Source organism: Falco rusticolus, chromosome 8 (genome assembly GCF_015220075.1).
Source record: "Falco rusticolus isolate bFalRus1 chromosome 8, bFalRus1.pri, whole genome shotgun sequence".
NCBI classification, from domain to species: Eukaryota; Metazoa; Chordata; class Aves; order Falconiformes; family Falconidae; genus Falco; species Falco rusticolus.
Genome location: NC_051194.1, coordinates 38,183,004 through 38,192,885, shown reverse-complemented (window position 1 = coordinate 38,192,885; position 9,882 = coordinate 38,183,004). Strand labels below are relative to the sequence as shown.

The window sequence follows — 9,882 nt, the reverse complement described above, 5'->3', positions numbered from 1 at the left end:
TCTCTTAAAAGCGGGAAGAATGCTATTTTGCTGCGGCGTGAAAGACAACCGCAAATCCATACCGTCACCCGAGATCAATCACTCGTTACTGTGTGTAATTGTGACTACTACTAAAGACTGATAGAGCCATTAGCCAGCATCTCCAGGTGACTTTCCTCCCAGCTTAGCTGGTTTGAAGTGTTAGTGGCTCACTGCTTCGGTGTGGGAGGCCCCTCGGCATCTCTCCCTGCATCCCACCTCCCTCCTTGCGATGCTTCCCGGCTTTCCCCATCCTGCGCAGCCTGGCCCAGAGGAGGCAGGCAGGGTGGGGAAAACCTGGCAAACACCCCCTACCCCCCCTGGCAAAAACCCTCTTCCCCCAGCAGACGCGATGCCCCGCCGTGCTGCTGCTGCCCCCTCCCGGGGCGCCGCGATGCGCGGCCCCTTTAAGGCGGCGCGGGGCGCACTGTCCCTTTAAAAGGCGGCGGGCGGGAGGCGGTGGCGGCCGGGGCTATCGCCTGCCCGCCGGGTTTTCCCCCCCTTCCTGCCGGCTCGGCGTTCGCAGCCGCCCGTTAAAAAGAGGAGGCAAGATGGCCGAGCTGGGCAGCAAGGGGGTCACCGCCGGGAAGATCGCTAGTAACGTCCAGAAGAAGCTGACCCGGGCGCAGGAGAAGGTAGGGGAGAAATGGAGGGGGGGCACGGCCACCGCCTCCCCGGGATGCGGGTCCCGGGGCTGGTACCCCTCCCCGAAGCAGGGATGCGGGTCCCGGGGCTGGTACCCCTTCCCGAAGCAGGGATGCGCCTAGCAGCGGCGTCCCTGCACACCACCCCCCCATACCCTCCTCTCTTCAGGGGCTGGCAGCTGCTGTCTCCGCCGGAGGATTTGGGAGCCCCTCGGCATCCCGAGGATGCCCCAGCTGTGGGGGTTTGCCATCCGCCTGCACGCTCGGGATCAGCAGGAACATGGCATCGCGTTCGGCTGGGAGAGGGGAGGGAGGACAGGGCGCCGCACGTTTGTTTTAAACGGGGAGATGCTGCGTTGTTTCGGCAGGAGGAGAACCTTCTTGCTGGGGTGGTTAAGGTTGCGCTTTATGCGGCAGTTCCGCGAGCAGCGCTGTGTTTTGCGGTAGCGCTAAATGCGTAACCTGGAAGAGGGTGAGGAAAAGGAGATGTTGCTTCCTTATCTTCTGACAGCACAGCATGGCAGTTGCTGCTTGTTTTACTGACCTTGAGCTCCAGGTTTTGGAACGATGGCGAAGCAAAAGCCATACGGTCTTTAAAGATCGTGCCCCTGTCTGCTGAGGGAGGGGTGGTTTCTGAATCCCGGGAGCCCGTTCGCGGCTCTCCACCCACCCCTGTGCCAGCAAAAGGTGCCAGGAATATGCAATGGATACTTTCTGTGTTCATCTCTCTGGCATGCTCCATCTGATGCCAGATGCCTGCTCTGCGTAGGGATTATCAGACATTTTACGAAGGGACATCGATCAGCTGCTTTTATCCCAGACACGCTCATCTTGGTTTTCAGTGATTTGCTGTGAGATGACATTGACTGAATAAGGACTGGTGCATCTTCGAGGGAGGGAGGGTGAACAGATCTGCCCACTGCTGTTCTCATGCCGTGGAAGTTATCTTTAGCAGATAGATTTAATCTGGGAGGTTTGGGATTGGATGCAGCGCTGGCCTGAGCCTTGTACCAATCACCGACGCTGTTGCAGAATGCTGCTGGGTCAGAATGGCAGCCCCAACCTGTTGGGCCCAGCATTGCACATGCTGCTTCCACTAATTTAAGCTCATTTACTGGACTGGGAGCATGATTTGAACTTGCCTGACTGCTTGAGGAAAAAACCAACAACCCACAAGTGAATAGCCGACGTAGTATGGAGCTGGCTGCAGCACCGAGGTCCTGGCCTCGCTCCCCGTGCCAGAGGGAGCGTGGCTGCGTCCGTGGTTTTCCCCCTTCCTGCAGTTCCAGGGGGGGACAGGACAGGGAAGCTGTCTCCTGGTATCTAGTTCACCCTGAACTCGTCACAGATGCTAAATCCATTCTGCCTTAACCACCAGATGGCAACCATATTTTTAGTTAATATGAAGGTAGGTGGTGAAGGCTGAGCTCCTTGGCCGGCTAATGGAGTTATTGTATTTATCGGTGCAGCCTGGAGCCAAGTGTGGCCTGCCAGGCCCTTCCCTGGCTTCTTATCGGAACGCACGCAGGTTCTTTTCCTAGGGAGAGTTTTCCACAAATTCCTCTCAACTGGAGATCCAGTTCACTTCCTTGCTTATTCCCTGGTGGTGACTGGGGATATGGGAACTATGACAACATTAATCATCAAGAGTTTAGCCGTGTTTTGCAGGTGATTTGCACAATCTGAAATCAGTGGTTTGTCTCTTAGCAGAGCTCCTTTCCCTCTAAGGAGCGAAGGAAAACAAACCCCAAAGCACTTGCTTAATAACACAGTTCTAGCTCCTTCGGCCATTGTTATCCTAGCGCAAACAAAACAGCTTTGCTCTCTGGCCTCTAAAAAAGAAAAAAATGGCATTGCTTGCTTCATCTTCTGACTTGCCCCTTCATACTGCTACAGCGTTATCTCCAGCAAGTCCTCTGTTGTGGAGTGTTAGCTGTTTCACCTGTGTGTCTAAGGGACAGACTTTCACTGAGGCAAACTTGCGGTAACTTTCAGCTGGTGAGGAAAGATACAGCTCAATAGAAAGTGACAAGGGAGGCACCAGTCGTCATGGCATTACACTGTTGTGTATATATACTGGTCTTGTGGTATTTAGTTTTAAACTGTGATACTACCTTTAGTAGGAAGAGTAAACCACAAGATAAAGATCAGGTATTTAAAAAAATAAACAAAAACATAAGCAAAAGCGTGCAGAGGTAGATCTGCATACATAACAGACCAGGCACTTTAAAAATGTATGAGGTTTTTGTGAAGGGATGCTGACTGAGGTTCAGCTTTCCTTTTTGAGGCTTAAACAAGCTGACAGTGTTCCTTTTACGTATCTTCTTTTGATTTGAATCTAGGATAAAAATTCTTCCCTTCAGAGTGGTATCTCCCTCCCAACTTGAGCCCTGAGGCTTTGACTTCAGCAGTTTCCTTCATGGTGAATTTAAGCCTTGTGTTAAGCAAAGAATGATGTCTTTTTGTTCAATGCAGAATTCACACTGAAACACTGTACACATCCTTTTTTCCCCTTCTGAGATGGCTATTATGTAAAGTATGCAAGATATTCCTTCAGAAGTACTGTTTGTTTTGAGCCTTTCAGCAAAACTGCTGGCTATTTTTGGAAGACACTTTCTGAATTCTACAGGAAACATGGGGCGGAATGGTTGACTATGCTGTTTGCAAATGGGCTCTGCACCCTTATAACCTCTCGCTCTATCCAGCGGTAGCCTCAAGTACAATACTTGGCAATAATTTGCCCATTGTCTGGTGAAATGTATCAATTAGTTGATGGCTCTGTCCAGCGGAACCCACCTCACAGAAGGAACCCATGCAACTATTGCTGACTAATATATTACCCTTTGCAACTAACAATTAGGAGATTCAGTCTGGAAATCACGCTTTGTTAATCCTGTAGTTAGCTGAAGGATTTTCAGACCAAGATGTTGAGGTCTGAGCCTTTCATAATTCTAAACTTCTTAAAATAGAGGAAAATTGTAATGCCTGCAGTGTCATGATGTCTTGGAGAGACCCTAATGTTTGCAAGCTCTTTCAAACTTTGCCAGTAATGATTTGAAGTTGTTGGTTTTTTTCCTCTATGTCTGTAATCCGTCATTTTGGTTAAAGTTTATGTTTCTGCTATGTGATCACTTTTTATCTTATATTTGACATTTTTAAAAAACCTCCCCGATTTCCACAGTTCCCATTTCTCTCAAAGAGTGCCCTGTTTCTGGATGTGTCAGCCTGCACATGCACAAACATTTCTGCTTTAAACAAATTGAGACAGTGTCTTGGTGACTTGATGGAATCCTGACGTGAGGGTAACTCCTCTGCAAAGCTGCAGGATGAGGTTGATCTTGGGGAGCAAGGGGAGCAAATAGATTTTTGTTATTTGGCTGGCAGTGAGGGTCCTTGTCAGAGAATCAAGCGCTTTGCTTTCCTCCGGCACATTAGGCAGAGATTCAGAGTGGAAAAGTGTTATTGGCTATGCGGGCACTGATTGACCATTTAAATTGCGTACAGATTAATAGGCGCATGAGATGAATTGTAAAGTTGACATTGGATAGTGACGTTTTTCCTTGGGAGCTTTTTTGTGTGGAGAGGAGTAGAAAGGGATGAACTCCCCTTTCTAGACTCAGTCTGAGTGTGGGAAGATGCTGTTCTGTAGGAGTGGTGGTGTCTTGCTTTCCTTTCATTACAAAGCTGGCCAAAATGAGGAGTCTGTTCTGTGACGTGAACAGGCTGTCATATTTTTTCATAGTTTTACTCTGATGTACCAACAAACCAAGGTATCCCTTTTTCTCCCTCTCTGTCCCTAACCAAAGGGGAAGGCTTTGTTCCAGGGCCTGGCAAAGTTTAGTTTGCCAAACTCCCTTGTGTTGGGGGATATCATTTCGGTTGTAGACTCTGCTACTGGCTTGCTGTGTTGCTGTGAGATGTCGCTTCTGCTTTCTGTTCTTGGCTTACTTTATCCCACCGATGTGTTACCCACATACATGCTTGCAAAGTCTCCCTGGTGAAATCTTCTGTCGGAGCACAGTTCTGTTTTCCTCTGGCTGTACAGCCCAAGGAGGCTGGGCTGTAGTCCTGGTTTCACAGGGCTAGTGTGACTGTAGCTGTTAGTAGCTGGGTTTGCTGGTGCTTATTCCCTGCCTGCTACAGTGCAAAAGAAGATGTACGTGCCAGTAAACTGGAGGCTTCACTAAAGAATTTGCAGTCCAGCAAGGAGAAATAACTGAGGACACTGCCCCTGAAAAGGAAGGTGCAGGACTGCTTTTGGCAGGCCAGTGTCCTGCAGTCCCGGTGCATTTTACAATTAATTTTTCTCGTGTAACAGTTGTAGTAGCACAGACTGTGTCCAGAAAGTATCTTTTTGTTTCCTAGAACCTTAGGCTTTGTGTCTTTCCCCTTGTAATCCCTTGCTGGACATGAAGCTGTGATTTAGGTGGAACAGGGTTTGCAGAAGGCATGGCTTGGGTTTTGAGTTTGCCCTGATAAGACTGTTGGGGTTTTTTTTTTTCCCCCTCATAAGACATGGTCCACACATGTCAGGCAAGAACACCTAGAATGAAGTCTCAGCTCTGTTGAAGCAGCTGGGAGTCTGTACCAGTGAGCAGCACCTAAGAACCTTAAACCAAATTTAAATAGCAGCTGTCTGCAGGATTCAGCTGTCAGAGGCTGCCTGATCTGTAGAACCTCTGCTGATGGGGGGAGTGGCTTTACTCAAAAAATGGTGGATGCAGAAAGCTCTTTTCCTGAGAAGTATTGCATCTACCTACTTGGGAGAGGTTCCTTACTGGTTTTCCTTCAGAATCCTTCTGTCTCTTCCAAGCTTGTGTGTTTTTTACTTGGCTTTGCCACCAAACCATCCTACCCTATGCAATCTGTCTTGTGCCAGTGACGTACAAATTGCCTGAAGAGCTACAAGAGTTCTCTTGCTGATCTGGCGTGAAACTTCATTTTTTTTCCTGGAGGACTCCCCAGCTGACAAGGAAAGGGCTTCTTACTTTATACCTGTTAGCTTGCTTTCTCAAGACTGCAGGGCTTAGGTGATGGGCAGAGTCTCAAAGGTACTTTGTGCCTCAAGGTTGCTGAAAAACAGGCACTGGTTAGAGGAGAGAGATCTGAATTAATGCCCCTAATGTACAGATGATTCCAGTATGAACTCAGACTGTATTACTGGGTGTCAGATAATCTGCATGGGGCAGGGAGGAGGTGAAATAGGAAACCAGGCTCCACATGTTTCCTTGCCCGGGGGATGTTTGGCAGGGGGCTTAGAGGGCCCTGCTGAAGGTGCTCCTCTGTCTGGGAGTTGGCAACAGATTTCTTTTAAGAAGCAGAATCTCACACAAGGGTGAATTTTCTGATTGGAAAAGGCCCAGCCCTGTTCTTGGTCACTTTATCTTGCCTGTAAGTTCTAGTGTTACAGCCAGCACCTCTTCAGTGCAGTTCTTGTGAGATCAGGTTCATAAAGCAGGATCTGGAAGGTCTCTCTTTCAGTGAAAAGACTTTTGATGAGGCTCTAGGCAGGATAGAGTTAGTGTTACAGAACTCATCTGCCAGGGGATGCCATCAAACTTGTCTGCCCTCTCCCTCCATCATGCATGCTGTTAAGCAAGGTTTTGTGTTTCCAGGCACAAATGTTTTTGCAGCATCGCAAATGCTTTTGGTATGTGACTAGCAAACGGCAGGTCTGGCCAAGCCGTTGAGGAAAGCTGTGGGCAGCCCGAGGTGTTCAGCATATAGCTGCGCTGGGGTCTTTAGGTATAATGCAAGTTTTCCTTTGTTCTGCACCCTTTGGACAGAGAGACGAGACCCTGTTGCTTGGGTCCCAGTGTGTCGTAAAACTCTGGTTTTGGGACCTTTTGGAGTGCCAAGAGGGTAGCTTAGGTTAACAGGTATTAGACTGGCTATTTTTTTCCACTGTTCTGATGGTGACCAGACACCTGAGCTGCCCACTGTGCGAGTTCTGCAGCTTTGCAAGGATCGTTTTACAGTCCCAGTGGCCTACCTGTATATGCAGGGATCAGACTGTCTTTCCAGAAGTGCTGTACTGGCAACTTGACATTAGTGTGAAAATAGACTCAGTGTGCCCAAGCGGAACAGACTTGTAGTTCTGTCTTCTTCACCTGGCCACAGCTCAACTCCCTCAGTCGGCTGGGAAATTCAGGGTCTGCAGACCAGCTGTTCTGTTGTGGGGTAAGACTCTAGTAATGTTGACCAGGAGACTGTGCATTCTCCACCTCAGAGCAATGAGATGGGAACAAACATTAAAATATTAATAAAGCCTCCTTGGAGAGCTGCTGGCAGGTGGAATGGTGCATCAAGGCTCATTTTGACATGAGCTTGTGGTTTAGCATTCTCTTGGGGGACACTATATTTGCTTTTCTCCAACAACTGCAATATGGAGTGTGTGAGTGTCAGCAAACCTGACATTCATACTGCTGAGTTAAAAGGGGTCATCTCTCACAGAAAGGGGTTGAAAGAGAAAGTAATTTATGTTGTCTTGATAGTTAAAATCAGTTTAAAATGTGGTATTAGTTGACTATTTAATACTGTCAGAACAGGAGTGAGGAACTTCTGCAGATCTGCCTGAACTGTTGGCAGTGATGCAAGGGATGAATAAATCCTGGCAGGTGTTTTTTCAGCAGGTGCGTGCAAGTGAGTGATGGACCTCAGACAGTTCAGGTTTCCCTTGGAACATCTCCTGGCTGTTATTTACTAGCCTCTGAAGCTGCTTGATCTTCACCAAGCTGGCAAGTGCTGCAGGGCAGGTCTTGTTCCACATTTCTGGAGAAACATTGGAAATACTGTTATTAGCAGAGAATAGGATTAATGAATCTTTTGTTTTAGGCTACACTTTCATTATGCTAACTTGCTTGCATAGTTTTGTTTCTTAGCTGCTACTCGGAAAGTAAGTACATCTTTAGATTTGTAGTTCTGTGGTCTGAAGGAGCATAAATAGAAACTGTCCAACCAGTGGGTTGTACAGTTGTTTAATTAACTTTTTTCCTTTTTCTGCTCCCCCCCCTCCCCTTTCCCCCCTCTCCTCCCCTAAGTTTCTCCTTCATTATGTTGGGAGCTTGCATTCAGGAAGGGTTTGGATGTTGGTTGTATTTTGAGGAAGACTTGGAAGCCAGAGCTTGGGGCATTACACAGACCTAGAGAGAAGTCCCACAGAATCACTATGAAGCAGCTTTATGAAAATGAGGAATAGGTACTGTGTTTGCTCAGACCTCTGCAAATACACTTTTTCTACCATTTAGGCTGTGCTGGAGTAAACTTTGCTGAGACCTGTGGCTGGCAGGTTGAAGTTTTGGAAAGTCAGCATTTCCAGGGGGTGCAGTTAGGAGAGTCATAAAAACCAGACAGTGTCGCCTTTCTTTTTGTCTCTTTCTTTAGAATAAAAAAGTCTGGGTGGCAGTTTGTTCTTAGTAAAGGCTGCCAGGCAGGATGGAGAGTGCAAACTTTACCAATAAGGAAGAACAACTAACCCCTCTGTGGAAACCACAGGCTGCATTAAGTCTCTTGATGATACACAGATATCAAAGTCTGAAGTACTGGTCTCTGCAAGGATTTGACATGCAGATTCAGTAAGCTGGTAACCTGTCTGAAATTATTTATTTTTTTTTTAATTCTTCATTGATCACGTTTGGGTTGTTTATTTTAAGTGGTTTAGAACTTTTTGTTAAACTTGCTTTAAGAGCTACAGTAGTTACTCGGTTTTTTTCGAAGTTGCCTTTTCAGGAGGGAGATTATAGAGCTGAAGTACAAATGTTTCTCACTGGACAATTGCTAATACTCTGCTTTGAAACTGTATTAGACATAACTGCAATGCTTGTTTGCCAACAGGGACGGAAAGGGAACTTCAATGGTACAGTAACTACAGTGTTTGAAAACACAGCTAAAAGTGTTTACACTTTTTTTTTTTTTCTTTATGCTACGTGGCTTGATTGCACATTTTATCAGGCCAGAAACAATAATGCACACTTTAACCAACCCAGAGCTGAGTTTGAAGGTACTTGCAGAGTGAATTAGCAATTCTATCCCATTGAATTTATTTGGAATGGTGCCAGCGACAGACGTGAACATCTACCAAATAAGGTATAAAGACTGATGTTTGAAGAAAACTGAGATCTCTGCCTCTTTTACTATAACAGAAATGCTGGTTCTGTAGCTGTCTAGTACTCTTGTAGGTAGTATTACCCATTCCTCTAAGTTATAGTAAGTCTTTTGATCCTAGCAGCTCCAGGAGTCTTGAGTGTGGAGGGACCAGCCTGATTTCCATTCCTACTTCCTCAGCCATTGTAGGGGAAAAAATAGTGTATTTAAAAACTACAGGCAATTTCTTTCCTGGAATTTGAATGTTAATCTTGTTAATTTTGAATTTTCAAGCAGTTGAGCCCAGTGTCTTGGGGAGATACTTTCTTCCCCCTCTGTGGGTACAACATGGTCCCTCTGGTCTTAATGTTGATTCTAACACGAGAGACCAAAAAGGGGATTCAGTTTTTGTGGCAGGAGGCAGCATGTTCCAAAGGATGCTTTGGAAATATATTTTGGAGAAATTCTGGTAAGAGGAATGGCAGGCTCTATGAGTAAAACTGTGCTCAGGAAAAGTTTAAATGCATCCAGATGGAGAAATGTACTTGGATTCTGCGTCAAACACTCCTTAAAGTATAGGTTCCTAGGCAGTGGAGTGAAACAGCAATTCTTCTGTGTATTGAACTTTCTACAGTAGGAGAATACTAGAGATTTTTGTCTTTTCTGTTCAGACTGAACAGCCAGTGCAATACTCCAGGCCTAGCTGTGTGTTAGTAAACTTGAGCTGCTGAAGGAACATACCTACTCTGATAACATTTCCCTCGTCATGCATACAGGCAGCATCATTACTTGTCAATATCTGCAGTGTGATTGTATTATATATTACCAGAAAAATAATTCCCTATCATGAAACAATTCTAATATAAATATTGGACAGTCTCAGTTAATTAAGATAATTCTGGTTTGTTTCAGTAAAATTCTCTATTCCAGAAGACTTAAAAGCGTTTGGAGATGTTTTTGCAGAGGTTTGGTAGGGATGGTTTTGTAGGCAAAGGTGCAGGGGTATTTTTGAACAGTGAAATTTTAATGAAAGTACATAAGCTGAAGAAATTGGAAAAAGAGGTTGGCTTTCTTTGGGGAGGAAGAGTAGTTGTATGTGCAGGGCTGGGAGAGGAGAGTTTGGAGACTGACTGTAGTG

The 9,882-nt window shown here is 46.3% G+C and overlaps 1 protein-coding gene across 8 annotated transcripts in view; it reads left to right on the top strand.

The window, feature by feature from the left end:
- The first annotated feature begins 419 nt into the window (after positions 1 to 419).
- BIN1 (bridging integrator 1) overlaps positions 420 to 9,882 on the top strand; it is a 102,065-nt gene continuing 92,602 nt past the window's right edge. The window contains exon 1 of one of the 8 annotated variants that reach the window (XM_037397302.1): positions 420 to 653. In XM_037397302.1, coding sequence (XP_037253199.1) covers positions 570 to 653 — 84 coding nt within the window. In that variant the 5' untranslated portion in view covers positions 420 to 569. The remainder of the gene's footprint in view (positions 654 to 9,882) is intronic. The other 7 variants (XM_037397301.1, XM_037397304.1, XM_037397305.1 and 4 more) reach the window with 7 other exon arrangements.